The following is a 15,377-nucleotide window of genomic DNA, read 5'->3' as shown; positions in this document are numbered from 1 at the left end:
TGAAAAATTCCTTTGTCAAAAATTTTATATTTTATATTATTATATAATGGTTAATTATAATGGGTTTTTCGTTTACAAATTCTATTAAATAACCTTTTAATATTTTTAAATTATTATTACCCAAATTTTCGTCAGGTTTTTCCGCGGTTTGTAAAAACGTTTTATAATTTCGTATATTTTAATTATAATTTTTTTATTCGCGTTTTCGACGTTTTTTTTTAACGCGTTATTTTTTTTGGTATATTTTTATAATTTGCAATTTTCCTTTTTACAAATATAACACCTTCCCTTTTTTTGCATTTTTTCTTTTGGGGTTTAATCCCTAATTTCGTTCGAATTTTTAAACCCAATTATTTGCGGTATAATGGCCGTTCGTTTCGAACTGTTATTTGGTATTTGCGATTAATTAAATATTGGCCGTTAATTTGTGGTTTATTTTCGATAATTATAAACCGGCGTAATTAATTGTAAAATTTTTCGTACGATTTTTTTTTCGTATTTACAAATATTAATTTTAATTTTAACACTTTTTATATAGCCCGTATTATATTATTAATAAATTGGTATTTAAATTAATAATTTAATCCTATGGTTTTTTAATACCGTTATAATTTATCGAAAAAAAGTTCCAAAATTTATTTTGGGGTTTTATTTATATTTTCGGGTTTATTTTTTACGGAATAAAACGTAATTAAATTCCAATTTAAATGGTATTATTAACGGATAAAATCGGTATTGAACCTTTTTTTTAAACGCAAATATATATTCCTAAAAATTTTATTTTTATTTATATATATCCGGAAATAATCGTTAATTTTTCCTTTTAAAATTTACGGGAATACGGCGTATATTTGGGAAATTTCGATTTATATTATTTGGTAAATATTTATAAAATTAAATACCTTTTTATCCAAAAAATTGTATAAATTTTTTAAATAATTATTATCCTTTTTCCAAATTTGTAAAAAAATTTTTAACGTGGTAAACGGAAACGTTTAATTGGGTATTTAAATAAATAATAAACGTTTATATATAATAATATTTTATACCGTAATAAAACGATTATACGTTTAAAAGGTTTCGTACGTAATTAATTGTTTTTTTAAATATTTGCCCGTTTATTTTAAGGTTTTTTTTTATATTTTTCGCTAAACGGTTTTATATTACCAAACGGTTATTTCCCGGAAACGGTAAATAAATAATGGGTATAATCGTACTATATATTAGGTAATAACCGTAATTTTGGATCGGACCCTTAAAAATTTACCCTGAACGTAGGGTATACGGGCTGTAAATTGGTAAATAATGGAGTACGATTTTCTGCTTTTTTAATTAAAAATTCGTTAAAATTACGGTTTTGCGTGGTTGCCGTTTACGGTTTTTTTTTGCAAATTTTATAATATTTATTAATTTTCGGCCTATTTTTCCGTATTTTCGACCTGGTATTATAATTTTATAATTTTATAAATAATTTTTTAAAATTTGTATAAACTTTTTATTATATTTATTAAAATCCTTTTTTTTCCAGCTTTTAAATTTTTCGATATAATATTCCAATAACCGGTTATTTTTTTTAGGTATTGTAAGTTTTTCGAAATCGTAAACCATTTTAATAATCCATACGTTTTTTTACGTAATTATTATTTGGTTTGGATATTCGGATAAATCTCCCAACCCGGTTTTTAACGCCTTTATATCGATTTTTTTTTAATTATTGGAACGGATCCCCAATTTTTTAAATATACGATTTAAAAGTTCGTTTTCGTTAGGGTTTTCGAATATTTTCGGTATTGTAGGTGGTACAGGCGGTACACCTGGGCTTATCGTGTTAATATCCGATATAACGCCGTTTTTCGTTTAAAATAACGGTTCGGAATAAGGGTTTGGCTAGCGGTATAACCCGGGTGGTAAAGGTTTTAAAAGGTTTAAATTATAACGATTTAACCGGTATTTTTAGGAATTTACGTAATAATAATTTACAAATCCTAAACGCGTTGGTATACGGTATTTGTAACTATTATAATATCCTTTGTTATTAATCCCAAATATAGCGTTAATTAAGGGAATTAACAATTTAAATACCTTTATTTAGCTTATTTGTATTGTTTATATTAGTAATATTAATTAATATTAATAAAAATAGAATAATCGTTGCGATCGGTAAAAACAATATAATAAATAAAAACGGTATTTTTATGCATGCTATTTATCGTTTTGTAACTATTTACAATCCTGCAGAGATCCGTTAAAATCTCTGTTACGTGTTTTAAGATTACGTGTTACCATACGTGATCTGCCCACACGCATGTCTGCCCGCGAATAAACAATAACGGTTTTAAAATTCACTCATCGCTCATTTATTTTTCAAAAACGATTAAAAGTTTTTATTATTAAAATTATAAAATAAAACGCCCGTTTTTAAGAATATTAAGTTTAAATAATTTTGCTTACCGTTTTTATTATTCATTCAATTTATTGTTTAAATATAAAGACGCCGTTTTTAATTAATTGCAAATTTTTATCAATTTTTTCTGGTTTTAAAAAAACCTTTTCCAACTATAAAATGATTATAAATTCGTGGTAATATTTTAATATTTTCTTCAATATTTCTTTATATAAATCTTGAATATTTCCTCCGTTTATAAAAAGGGGTAGGCTAACGGCCGTGCGACGGTTTAATACCCGAATAAATTTATTTTTAAAGGTAAACAATAAAGGTGCTCTCTGTGTTGGTTGGAAGTGGACGTGATGGATCACCTTGATGCGTGTCGCTGCGTTGAGACGGCCGCGTTCTGGTTGTGTTCGAGACGTCTGGGCCGGCCATCCTGCGTCGCAGGGCCGTGAAGATCGGGCTGAGTGACGATGGAACTAGCCAGGCAAGGCCGGCTGCTTCTGTCTTTATCCACGGATATTTGTCTTAGAGCCGATAATAAGTGACCAACGGGAGAACTGTCAATCTCTAAATAGACCCAAAACTTGGAAATTGCTTGTGGCTGACCAGACATTGCAATCAAAACAGCTACTCATTCTAGCCATCCACTTGAGACTGATATACTTCGTCATCTATCTCACCTTTTCATGTACCAGGTCGACGACAGCCTGCCCATCATTGGCATCTTTGTAACCATTGCCGACGCTAGTGCTGCTCTGGCCGGTGCACAGCGTATACTAGCTGCAGACCCTTGTCCAAACAAACAAACACTTATGCCCCTGAGAGGCGCCGTCCACCAAAAATAGTGAGCTCCTTCATCCTGCCTGCAGTGCCTGCAGGTAAAAAAGCCTTGTTTTTCTAAGGAAAAGAAAACTCAAAACATGCGCACGTGTGACACACCAAAAGTAAAGCAGGTGTTCTTTCTGAATCGCATGAACCTCATGCCCTTAGATGCCTTGGCTGTCCCATGGGGCATACTGATTGGCGGTCAATCCAGCCTCGTCTTCATTTCGGGCGTCGTTGTACCAGGTCTACGCAAATAGCACCCTGGTCATCGTCAACCTCGAGGGTTCCATTTTCGCTGCCGCCGTTTCCGAATTTGCCGCGGGTACGCTCTTTACGAAGCTGGGTCGGCTTAGGGCTGTGGGCGGTTCAGTAGTGGGCGGCATTCGCACCACGCTAATCCCACTTCCCTTAATGTCATGGTGATGGTGAGCTGTTATCAGGAGGCTGTCGACATATGCGTTCCGTGAGCATGTTTTGCTCAAGAGAGCTGTATCGGGATTGCAGAGGCACAAAAGATAACCGGACTTCGTTGGATTTTATTACGGATTTTTGAGAAACAGGGACCGCCCGAGTTTCTTTTTTTGACCTGTGACCTTTTTCGTTATTTGATCTGAGAACTTCAAGTCATTTACCTCCTAAATCATGCGCGATTCTTCTCGTACCAAAAGCTGCAATGGTCAAAGTGATGCGGCCAATCTGTGTCCACTTTTGAGTGTCAAGGGGCGCCTTGGTGAGGTGATATGAGCCGGGCAATATATGCTTACTATTTAAAGCGAACGATTGCGTTCCGCTCTAACGTTTCAAAAGTGGTTAGAGCTCGTGCAAGGTCACCCCGTGGGGCCAACCGGAGCAAGCTGATTGACTCGTAGGTTGCAATAAGCTCCAAATCCGTCCATCTGTCCCTCTAAAAAACTTGCGCAAACTTCCTCAAAGATTCTCATATATAACCGATGAACCGTTGCTAGTGGGGTCCGAATTACTGGAGCCGTACGGTGAGGGAATATCCATTCTGCCTATAATAATCCGATTATTACCATTTGGTGATCTACCGGTTAGCTCCATTACGCGTCCCCGGTTATATGCACAAGCCCACCTTTGATATCCTTCATAAAGTCTGGGCAAGTGCCACTATAGAAAGCTTCTTTCGACTCGAGGGCCTTTGGTGGTCAGCAATTCGAGTCCTACTACTAACTAGTTTTGCCGCGCAAAACATCATGGTACACACTATCACGCCCTTACGGGCATTTCTTGTCATTTCCTTGATTTCCATACCGTCAACAATTTTTACTCATGCAGCAACTGGTATCGTCGGCTATGGGATCGACATATTCCCCGATCTCTGCTGCCAATCATGTTACGATTCACTTTCCACACTCTACCTCAGCTGCACCACTTTTGACAACAGCAGCTCGATGGCTGGTATGGACATGAGCGGGATGGACATGAGCATGTCCATGGCAGTCACAAGCGATGCTTGCCGTGCCTCAAATCAACCATGGCTTCAGACGATGGCTTATTGTATCCAGCAGGGATGCGATGCAGTCGGCTTTCCCGCAGACAAGCAGGAACAATGTTTTGCTACGCGGGCCGTTGCTGGCTCCTCCCAGCCCTCCTTCGAGGATAGCCTTCCGAGTTCAGCCCCGGTTGTAGAGGTTGCATCTAATGCTACATGGCTCAACGTCACAAGTCTGGTGAATGCAGCGCTGTATACGTCCACTTACGGAACGTACCAGGAGTTTGCCAGGGAAGAGGGACTGCATTCCACTTATTCGTTTGTGCCCCTATTTTCCCTATCTTTTTTGCCTGCTCATGCCCAGATCTAACCCTTTGGACGCACAGACTAGTCATCATTCTCACGATGATCGGCATGTTAACCGTCTATGGACTTTGGGTGCAGCTGGGTAGCTCCATTCCTGGCCTCGCTAAACCATTGGAGAACAATCCCATCTCGCCGTGGATCCAACAGCATCTCGTCATTCGTCCATTTCTAGGCTCGCGCCGCCTTGAGCCTCTACCTGGCCAGTTGGGATATTCCCCGAGACGGATTCTCGGCATCTTCATCGCGCTCTATGTTATACTCAACGTCGTTCTTTGTTCCGTCTCGTTTGGCAGCTTCCAGCCCAACATCTATTTCATGTCCCGCGGCTTTGAGTTGTGTGAATATGTAGGCAACCGATCGGGTATTCTCAGCTTTGTCAACATGGCCATCGCCATATTGTTCGCCGGAAGAAACAACATCTTCATCGCCTTGACCGGATGGAGCCACGCCACCTTTTTGGTGCTTCACCGTTGGACGGCGCGGATTGCTGCCCTTCAGGCCGTCGTGCACTCCATCGTATATACGATAGCGTACTTTCAACCAGGTTACAGCGGCGCAGCTGCATATGCCGAAAAGACGACTGAGCCTTTCTTTGTAAGTTGTTGATCGAAAGCCTTTTTCTTTTTCTTTTTTTTTTTTTTTTTTACTTGCGCAGGGAAGGCTGACAAGAGCTACAGCAATGGGGTATCGTCGCCACAGTGGCCATGTGCCTGGCAGTCGGCCTAGCCATCTTACCCCTCCGGGCGAGATTTTACGAAACCTTCCTCTTTCTCCACATCTCCCTAGTCGTGATAAGCCTTGTCGGCTGCTGGTACCACATCGTGCCGCACTTTGGCCTCGACTACGGCTACCAAGTCTGGCTTTACATCGCATTTGCCTTTTGGTCTGCCGACCGACTGGCCCGCATCGTCAGAGTCCTCTTTTTCAACCGTCTCGGCCAGTCCGAGGCGATCGTCGAAGCCGTCCCGGGTACAGACCTCATGCAAGTCACCTTCTTCCCGCGAACCATGTCCGGCTTCGGCCCGGGGCAGCACACCTTCCTCTACATTCCTCAACTGGGCAAGCCCTGGGAGAACCATCCTTTTACCATTGCCGGCTGGACCGCTCCGAAGCAAGCGTCCCCGCCAAACTCCTCCAGCGATGCCGTCCCCTTTGACTCGAGCCCAGCCGAGGAAGCCAAATCCGGAATGAAGGCTACGACATACAGCGACCAGAGCCCGTCCGTCCCGTCGATCCGCGTCCTCGTCCGCACGCACTCTGGCGCCACCGCCGCGCTGCAGAAGAAACTCCTGGCGACCGCGCCTGGATCGCGTATGGGGGTTTCTGTTTACAACGAGGGCCCCTACGGTGGCCACCGAGCTAATCTCAATCCTTTCGTGGCTGCCGAGACTGTCCTGTGTATCTTGGGAGGCATCGGTGTCACCAGCGCGCTTGGGTTTCTGCAGTCATATGTCGAAAGTCGTGGCGATGGTCAGCCAGCCCAGGGCGACAAGAGGCTGATGAAGAAGACGACTCGGTTCATCTTTGCTTGGTCGGCTAGGGAGGCTGGGCTGATTCAGTATGTCAAGGACAACTACTTGACTGATGTTGAGGGTGTCGAGTATAGACTTTGGTGCACTGGCCCCGTCGAGGGCGCAGAACAGCCGGAAGGTTCGGCAAAGACCGTCTCTGGTAAAACGGATGTTTCTGCCACCTCTGGGAGAATGGATATTGGTGCGGTGCTGCAGGACAGCCTGGAAGAAGGTGTTTCCACCACTGTCATGTGCTGCGGGCCGGGTGGTATGCTGGATGAGACTACCAGCCAAGTTTCTCGGTACTTGGGACAGGGATACAAGGTCAAGATGGTGGAGGAACTTTATACTTGGTAGCAAGGTAGTGCCCTGAACGAACATGACTTTTACAAATGACCAGATTGAGAGTGACGTGGCTCCAAGGCGGGTCAGTCAAGATATCGTAGATTTAGTAGCAATTCTATCATAATAGTAACTGTATATTTCAAATGTAACACGAACTTCTTCCTATGATGACTATCTAAGATGACATGCGAAAAGGTATCAAGGTGCACATACAAAACCATGCTATACAAGCCACCACATTCAAGCTCGGGGTCTACCTCGGCCGCAAAACGCTATTGCCGGACCTTGTTCAACTTCACCCAGAGATCCGGCTTGGTCATGGAGTGAAAGATCTTCATGCGCTTCATGTTGCCATCCAAGCCCCAGACCGAGTTTACGTCCGGGTAATTTTCTCTGTCCAACTCGATATCATAATTCCAGAGCAAGGTGGCAGTGATGAGCTGCATCTCCATGTATGCGAGGTTCCTGCCAATGCAGACGCGAGGCCCTGTCCCAAAAGGCAGCGAGGCGTTGAAGTCGTCCTTGGCATACCTCTCATCCTCCCCCAGCCACCTCTCCGGCCTAAAAGACTCGGGGTCGTGGAAGTGCATCGCCGAGTGCGTCGACACCCACGGCGGGACGGCGATCGTCGTTCCTTCTGGTACAAAATACCCGTCGATGGTCGCGCCACCCCTGGGGACGATACGCTGCTGGCTTGCGGGTGAAGGCGGGTAGAGTCTGAGGGCTTCGTGTATTGTTGCTTCGAGATAGCTCAGCTTTCGGACGTTTTCCCATTTGATGTGGTCTTCTGTGGGCAGACCACCCCTCACCTCCTCGATCAGCCTCCTATATGCCTCTGGATGTGTGCAGACGAAATAGGTCCAGCCGGTCAGAGCCGTCGCCGTCGTGTCTGTACCGGCGCTGATCATGAGGGCCACGTTGAGTATGACCTCGTTAGGACTCAGGGAACTCTTGCCCTCGCTGTTGAGGATGTGGTAAATGAAATCCGCATGGTCCTGCTCCGAGGATGCAAGGCGACGCAGCGTCCTCTCGCGCGAGTTGTTGAGATGCGTTTTTCTCCACTCGGCTGCCTTGGCTGGCACGAGCAGTCGCGTCATTAGAGACTCCAGCCAAGTGCCTGTTCCGGATAACCTACGGATTCCTTGTGTCCAGGTGGCCGACACAAAGACCTTGATGACCGAGGTTGACCACTCTGTGTTGGCGGCCTGATCCAGACACCCAAACGGCTCCGCGAAGCAAAGATCACCCATGATGTCAAATGCGAGATAGGTAACTGTCACCGAGACTGTCAGTAATGTCCTCTGTGCGCCTTTTGTTTGCGGCTGTGGATGATGAAAGCAAATAATTCACTTACACCAGTTGGCAACATTCACAGGCTCTCTTCTCAGAGCGTTTTCCTCCATGACCGCGATGAACTTTTGCACCTGTAGCTTCATCAACGCCTCGAACCTGAGCAGCGCACTGTTTGTAAAGAGATAGCCCAGCGCCCGGCGCTGTCGGGTGTGATCTGCGTTCAGGGCAAGGCTCACGCCCGTCTCTCCGCCCACCGCACCCACTGCGCCTAGGAAGATGGGGCTTTTTTCCATGTTCAGACCACCTTTCTGTTTGCGCCGTATAGATTAGCAAAACGTATCAAGAAAGAAAAGCTCATTCGATGCAACCTACGCGCAAACCATAGATCTCCTGCCGCGCTTCTGTGCTAAGGAAGCTGAGCTCATTAGGAGATACGCGAACCACGCGACCATATTTCTCATGCAAAGACTTGTAGTAAACGTGCTGATCTCCCCTGACCAGAGCCAATGCCGCAGGGATCTCGGAGAAGCTATTAATCCAAGGTCCTGGTATTGAGCGGAGAGGGTGGGAACGCCTTTTCCAGATATATTGGGCGATGGTGGCAATTGTTGCCTGAGAGAGGTCAGCACTGGCACTAGGATAATGTAAGTAGTTAGTACTGTGGGAGACCCTACCAGCGCAGCTATTGCTATGATAGTAGGGGCATTCTTCCCTAGGGAATTGATGAAAACGAATGCAGACATTTTCGCCCTGATGCCATACGCCGCAAGATATTCTCAAAAAGATTACTAGATAAAACAAAGGCTTCCGATTAAAATTTGATTGTTCAGCTTAAATTCCAAAATAAGATTGGATTTGCTGGGGACAGCTGTGATGTTGAAATGTGGCGGCAATCGTTGACTTTTCTGCGCATCTAATTAAATGTATACCACACCACGTAGGAAACTTGACAAGATATACGCGCACTTGATTCTGGTGGTAGTCAATTGCAGGGGAATCGCTGCGGGCTCGTTCCGCAACCTTGGCCACCAATGGCTAGATCTAAATTCTGTAACTACGCCGTGAGTCAAATCCACTACACCAAAAACAAAACTATCAACCGTTTGAAGATGCGCTGATCGCAGAAACATTGGACCACAGACTTGGGTTGATCGCTAAAAGAATGTGGGGTCAAATGATGCGCTTTGTTGGAAACAAATCCTTTTTGTTTGTCTTGTTCTTACAAGGCAGATCAACTGGAACAAAGCGATTGTCAAAATGAAGTCCCATACACATACATGGGTACAGTCCCCGGGTATACCTGCTGCTATTTTGGGGTAAATGAGGGTACCTGTTTGCAAGAGGGGGAGGGGGAGCTGCCAACTTTAGGCAGGAAACAACGAGTCGGGGTTGCATTGCATTAGGCGTCCTTCCTGATATATGCTCAAACTCTCGCATTATACTATCTAGACTAGGGGCCATATTTAAGGTGTTTCCACTAGTGTGGTTTGGCTCGGTTCCTACTGCTACATACAGCACCTAGATTCGTGACTACCTAGGTAGCTTGGTGTTCTGTATGCAGTTAACGGGGGTTGTCGCGTCCTTCCACGTACGTACCTTCCATTCCGACCTTTATTAGGGAAGTGGGATTTTATCCCCATTTAAAGCTAATTTTTCTCACGCCCGACAAATAATTGCGCGTCGTTTTCACAAACACTTCCGATCCATCCTTTTTTTGACCTGCCGCATCAAGACCCAAAATGGCCGCCGCCGACACAAAAGAACTTGCTCAAACCTACACCGCCGTCAACAACACACAGTATGACGCCGGCCTCTTCCTCCTGAAGCAGCTGGGGCTTGAACCTGGCATGCGCGTCCTAGATGTCGGATGCGGACCCGGCAACATCACATCCTATCTAGCCGACGTGGTTGGCGCAAGCGGCGAGGTGGTCGGTGTCGACCCCAGCGAAGAGCGCATCGACTTGGCGCGGGCCAAAATCACGACTCCTGGCGAAGACGGCGGGGTCGCTTCCAGTGGTGCAAGGCTCTCGTTTTACGTGGGCACGGCCGAAGACCTCTCCCGTTTCGCCACGGCAAGCTTCGACGCCGTCTACTGCAACTCGACGCTGCACTGGGTGCGGGACCAGCCGCTGGCGCTGCGGGAGTTTTCGCGCGTCCTCAAGCCTGGTGGCCGCCTTGGCGTCTCGGGACAGTCGGGCGACTTTGTCGCGGCGCACGAGGCGATCGCCAAGACGGTGCTGAGCCGCGAGCCATACAGCGCCTACGACCACAGCGTCGGGGCGCCGAGGTTTTTGAAAAAGGCCGAGATGGAGTCGCTTCTCGACGCGGCCGCGTTTGGTAAACGCACCTTTACCATCAATCCAATATTCAAATCGACGAAAAACGGCGACGAGATGATTTCGTGGTTGGAGAGCAGCTCCTCGGGCAAAACGTACGGGGGTATCCCTGTGGACATGCGGCCGCAGGCGCGCAAGGAAATGCTGGCAGAATGGGATAAACTCACCACAGAGGAAGGACTTACGATGCAGCTTGATTTGTTAGTTACTGTGGCTTTCAAACCATAATGGTCACTACAAACGTAGTGCTTCAATTCGCATGTGTAATTAGCTACCTTGCCCATGTAACAAAGCTCTCGCAATATATCTCTTAGATGCCTCGTCAGGGAAGTTCTGGACCCCGTGATACCGACCTAGTACCGTAGTAGACCCTGCACGTCGTATTGAGATCCCCACGGAGGAGTTCGGCGGAGAGTTCTTCGGCGGGGCTATAGGTTAGGGATGCAGCTTCGAAACATGAGGCTTAGCGTGAGCTTCTTTGAGCAAATTAGTTGTTGTTACAGGGCATATCACTGCAATTATCCGCTTTTTAGCCACGTTCGATGCAACACCTCTTGCATGGGGAAACCGCAATTGTACCCACCCCGGCCATCACGGAACCAAAAAAAGTCCGAAGTCACCGCAGATAACCCAGTCTCTACAAATGTTAATGCTAACATTTGACGATCACGTATTTGGAAGGTGATTAAAGGAGTCACGTGTCCTCAAAAACTAGCACTACATCTCTGTCATGTACTGAAAGGGGTTGGCCAGTAAGGTATTGATGCTGCCTTTCCTTTTGTGGCTACCTCCGTGATACTACACAAACTGCCTCTATCTCCACGCAACGCCTTCCTAGTACAAGCTGTTTTTTTTTTCGAAACCTGATTGGATTTTGCAGCCGATCTCATGGAACCAAAGGGCACACCTTCTCCCACGGCCTCCTCCTTAGGGACCGACGACACCTGGAGCGCAGGTACTATTGATGTTTGGTGGGAAGATGCAGAGCAAGATGATCCCGCGAACCCCCTAAACTGGCCCAGCAGGAAGAAATGGGTCAACATACTGACCATCTCTGTGGTCGCCTTTCTTGTGTAAGCATTGTACCACTCAAGACATACTCCAAATTACTTTAGGGACCAGAGCGTCTGACTATACTCGACAGTCCTCTCGTATCATCAATGCTGGCGCCAGGCATCCCGGCCGTCATGCAAGACTACCACACCGACTCCACGATCTTTGCGACCTTTGCCGTGTCAATCTTCGTGCTGGGCTTCGCGTGCGGGTCCCTGATCCTCCCGCCGCTGAGCGAGATGCACGGCCGCGTCGTCGTCTACCACGTCACCAATGCACTCTTCCTGCTCTTCACCGCCGCATGTGGCCTCGCGCGCGGAGAGGCCATGCTGCTGGCATTTCGGTTCCTGTCGGGCTTCGCTGGCGTAGCCTTCATCACGATCGGTTCGGGGACCATTGCAGACCTCATGCCGCGTGACCAGAGGGGCCGCGCCGTATCCATCTGGTCCGTCGGCACCATCCTCGGCCCCATGATCGGGCCCATTATTGGCGGGTATGTGTCTGATGTCTTGGGATGGCGGTGGATGTTTTGGATCATGGCCATTGTGGTGAGTTTTTTTTTTTTTCATTTGAGCTGGAGGAACAGGGGGCTAGGAAAGGCGCGTCGGAAAATCAGCAAATCCTCTGAATGCAGAGTGCTAATACCCCTGAGCAGGTCGGCGTGGTTTTAATCATTGCCTTGTTCGTCTTAAAGGAGACGTATGCTCCAGTTATTTTAGAGAGAAAAGCTGCAAAGCTGAGAAGGGAGACTGGAAATTCCAACTACAGGTCCAGATTGGCGTCTGATCTGACCCCAATGGACCTGTTCGCCAAAAGCATCGTGCGGCCAACAAAAATGCTACTCCTCCGCCCCATCGTCACAATCGTATGCACCTACGTGGCCATCCTCTACGGGACTCTCTATCTCCTCTTCTCCACCTACTCCTTTGTATTCAGCGAGGTATACGGCTTTTCCAGCACAGGCACAGGTCTGGTGTTCCTGGCCGGCGGCATCGGAACCTTGGCGGGGCTCCCGTACATCGCCCACTTCAGCGACAGGAGCGTCAAAACTCGTGATGTGGCGGGCGAGCCCGTTCCGGCGGAAGCTAGACTGACTCGAATCATCACAATACCTGGGGCTTTGGCATTTCCACTAGGCCTGTTCGTGTACGGGTGGACCGTCGAGATGCGTGTCCATTGGATCGTTCCTCAGATAGGCACCGCCATCACTGGATTCGGGTCCATACTCATCTTTGTCGCCATGCAGACCTACCTGATCGATGCGTTCGAGGGCCACGCCGCCAGTGTTGTAGGTGCCAATGCGGTGTTGCGAGGTCTCGCGGGTGCTTTGATACCTATTGGTGGGCTGAATTTGTACGAGGCGCTGGGTTGGGGTTGGGGGAATAGTCTGCTTGGGTTCTTATCGCTCTTCTTTGCGCCTTTGCCTTGGATCCTGCGTTCGTATGGGGCACGAGTTCGGGACATGAAGAGTAACAAGATAGGTGTTTAAGGACTAAACTCTGAGTTGTTTATGTACAGCAACGATCATTTCATAAAGCCATAGAAAATCTTATGTACAAAGCCAAAATGTACCAGCGCTACAAAAAGACTGATTCCCGAGAGTATCATCTGTCTACGTGAGGACTGGACTTGAATATTTTCCGGAAAGCATCACAGCCTGCTCTCGTACCGCGCAACAGGCGGACTAAACTTTGCAACAAGCTCACCTCGCGACAAAGTATCCAGCTTCAACTTTCTCAAATTCCTCCCCGTCTCCATAAAGTCCACCCCCGTCGACATCTCAGCCAGCAGAATAACCGCGGCGATTGGCGAGGCATCGATGCCCAAAGCCTCCGCCAGCGCGCACCACGGCACCAGCAGATCCGGCACGTCCTCTGAGATGTTGCGATGGGCGGCAAACTCTGCCGGGGCGCGCAGGCGGTTGTGCGGCGGCGACTGCTCCGCCAGGGTGACGAGGGTGGCAAAGTCCTGCTCATAGCACGCGTTGGACACGTCCAGCGTGGACGGGACGAGCAGACCCAGGGCGGTTCCGATGGCGACGCGCACGCCGTCGATGGCCAGCATGGCGCGCGCCACGGCGGGCGTCAGACCGTCGCGATACAGCAGGAAATCGCCGCCGGTGCTCTCGATGCGGCCGGCGTTCATCAGCATCATGATGGGGTGGAAGACGCCGTTGATGTTGGCCAGGCACGCCTCCACTACGTTGTGGCACCACTGCAGCGCCACGCCCGCCGGGAACAGGTCCTGCACTGCGTTGCGGAACTGCGTCGTTGCTGCGGCGTCTTGGTTGTGATTGTTGTGCAGCGCCGCTATCATGACGCGCTTTTTGCGCCCCAGCACGTGGAGGCGACCACCGTTCATCCGGCATGAGTAGGGCGATAGGTTGGTTTCTAGTATGTTGCCAAATTCCACGCTGACGTTTTTGATAAAAGACAGGAGGTTTCCGGGGACGGCGATGAGAGTGTGGTGGCGTAAGTCGTATCCTTCCATTTCTTGTAGGATTGTCTCTTGGCCGGTGGACGGCACGGTAAGGAATGCAACTGAGGAGAACTCGAGTGCTTCAGCCATATTTGTAGTTATTGGGATCCGTACAAAGCCTTCTATGGCTCCGCTGATTTCAAGTCCACCATTTCTAACAACTGCGCTGGCCTGGCGCATGTGAGTTGGATGCGAGTATATCAGGACCTGCTTTCCTTGGCTGATGAGGTCTGCGGCAAGGGCAAACCCTGCGGGCCCTGCACCGAAAATACATATGTGTTGTTGTAATTCCATGTTTTTGTAAGAATGAAAAGTTGATATTTGAGATCGTGGAGTTGCTTTGTGGAAATGTCTGACGAGGTTCTCAGTTTTACCACAAGTGACAGAAACCGCGCGGTCAGCCTCACCCCTATATATCGCAATGAGATGGATTTAACACATAGGCAGCTTATGGTAGTATCATCCACCCATTTGGATATCTCCTACACCCCTCAAACTTGCGTCACATTGCTCAATCCTACTGCAAGTGAAAACACAGATGCAACTAACGAGGTGCACTTTACCGGCATGGAGGTACGAATGCATGGGTCTGGAACAAAGGGGGTGGGACCGTGGGGGTGTGCTATCTAGTGAGGTAGTTTGCTCTTGTTTCTCCATACCACTTTGATCAATTGGCACCAGCCTGCCCCTTCAACTGGGTCATGAGGTGCAGGCAAAAGCAGTGGTGGCATTATAAATTCCTGTCCAAAAATGGGCATTGCGACTATGCGAGTCAGATGCCAAGACACCCAGCTCTATCGCTTGGCTGCAGTGCAACACTCTCAACCGTCCTCCTTTTGATGTCGCAATCGCCCGGTTATCCTTGGGGCTTACCACCCACAATAACACTGCATCGGCATGACTTGTTTCAGAATATCAAAGTCGCTTGCGCTGGATCCTATACGGGGAAATCTGAAGGCCCAGATTACTGGGTTTTGACGGAATATCCGCATTCGGAAACCTTGGTACATCACCTTTCTTTTCACTGCTGGGAGGTAGGACCATAAAATCCTTAGTCCTCATACACAGAGTTCGCAAGGGCTGCACGCCTGCCCTCCATTTACCGTGCAAAAAGACCTTTTCACCTAAGTACTCTTGAATTTGAACCTGAGTTTTGTGATTTTGTTCGATACAATAACTGTCATCACAAGGCAACAATGCTGTGTTCCTTAGTCTTGGGTCGTGACGAAGCAGGAATAGAAATACTTTAGCCACGACAATCATCGTACTGTCAAACTCAGCAATACATTGGAGTTCGATCGTCAGTTGCATTTTGGGGTCTTGAA

The 15,377-nt window shown here is 47.4% G+C and overlaps 5 protein-coding genes across 5 annotated transcripts; 2 read left to right on the top strand and 3 right to left on the bottom strand.

Moving 5' to 3' along the window:
• The first annotated feature begins 4,310 nt into the window (after positions 1-4,310).
• On the top strand, positions 4,311-7,027 carry PgNI_02129 (uncharacterized protein). Its single transcript, XM_031122196.1, has 3 exons — positions 4,311-4,988; positions 5,057-5,630; positions 5,714-7,027. Exons 1-3 carry the CDS (start codon positions 4,432-4,434, stop codon positions 6,902-6,904), a joined length of 2,322 nt encoding a protein of 773 aa, XP_030988209.1. The 5' UTR covers positions 4,311-4,431; the 3' UTR covers positions 6,905-7,027.
• Positions 7,014-9,221, bottom strand: PgNI_02128 (uncharacterized protein). Its single transcript, XM_031122195.1, has 4 exons — positions 8,860-9,221; positions 8,558-8,797; positions 8,247-8,493; positions 7,014-8,165 (listed from the first exon to the last, which is right to left on the bottom strand). Exons 1-4 carry the CDS (start codon positions 8,926-8,928, stop codon positions 7,165-7,167), a joined length of 1,557 nt encoding a protein of 518 aa, XP_030988208.1. The 5' UTR covers positions 8,929-9,221; the 3' UTR covers positions 7,014-7,164.
• Positions 9,222-9,924: 703 nt separating this feature from the next.
• On the top strand, positions 9,925-14,409 carry PgNI_02125 (uncharacterized protein; the record flags this gene model as incomplete). Its single annotated transcript, XM_031122192.1, has 5 exons — positions 9,925-10,721; positions 10,879-10,955; positions 11,402-11,594; positions 11,666-12,122; positions 12,230-14,409. 5 exons carry the CDS (start codon positions 9,925-9,927, stop codon positions 13,061-13,063), a joined length of 2,358 nt encoding a protein of 785 aa, XP_030988216.1. The 3' UTR covers positions 13,064-14,409.
• On the bottom strand, positions 11,757-12,118 carry PgNI_02127 (uncharacterized protein; the record flags this gene model as incomplete). Its single annotated transcript, XM_031122194.1, has 2 exons — positions 11,757-11,934; positions 11,979-12,118. The coding sequence occupies 2 exons, from the start codon at positions 12,116-12,118 to the stop codon at positions 11,757-11,759; spliced, it is 318 nt and encodes a 105-aa protein (XP_030988214.1).
• On the bottom strand, positions 13,225-14,346 carry PgNI_02126 (uncharacterized protein; the record flags this gene model as incomplete). Its single annotated transcript, XM_031122193.1, has 1 exon — positions 13,225-14,346. The coding sequence occupies one exon, from the start codon at positions 14,344-14,346 to the stop codon at positions 13,225-13,227; it is 1,122 nt and encodes a 373-aa protein (XP_030988213.1).
• Positions 14,410-15,377: the final 968 nt, after the last annotated feature.

The sequence above is a fragment of the Pyricularia grisea genome (assembly GCF_004355905.1).
Source record: "Pyricularia grisea strain NI907 chromosome Unknown Pyricularia_grisea_NI907_Scaffold_1, whole genome shotgun sequence".
In the NCBI taxonomy this organism is placed as follows: domain Eukaryota; kingdom Fungi; phylum Ascomycota; class Sordariomycetes; order Magnaporthales; family Pyriculariaceae; genus Pyricularia; species Pyricularia grisea.
The sequence above is the reverse complement of the archived record's forward strand: the minus strand, read 5'-3'. Positions and strand labels throughout refer to the sequence as shown.

Bases quoted from the DNA above. Each gene is read 5' to 3' on its own strand.
- PgNI_02129 (XM_031122196.1), top strand. From the start codon at position 4,432: ATGGTACACACTATCACGCCCTTACGGGCATTTCTTGTCATTTCCTTG. The intron at 4,989-5,056 runs GTTTGTGCCCCT...TTGGACGCACAG, and splicing joins GGACTGCATTCCACTTATTC to ACTAGTCATCATTCTCACGA. The intron at 5,631-5,713 runs GTAAGTTGTTGA...CAAGAGCTACAG, and splicing joins AGACGACTGAGCCTTTCTTT to CAATGGGGTATCGTCGCCAC.
- PgNI_02128 (XM_031122195.1), bottom strand. From the start codon at position 8,928: ATGTCTGCATTCGTTTTCATCAATTCCCTAGGGAAGAATGCCCCTACT. The intron at 8,798-8,859 runs GTAGGGTCTCCC...GACCTCTCTCAG, and splicing joins TCATAGCAATAGCTGCGCTG to GCAACAATTGCCACCATCGC. The intron at 8,494-8,557 runs GTAGGTTGCATC...CGGCGCAAACAG, and splicing joins AGGAGATCTATGGTTTGCGC to AAAGGTGGTCTGAACATGGA.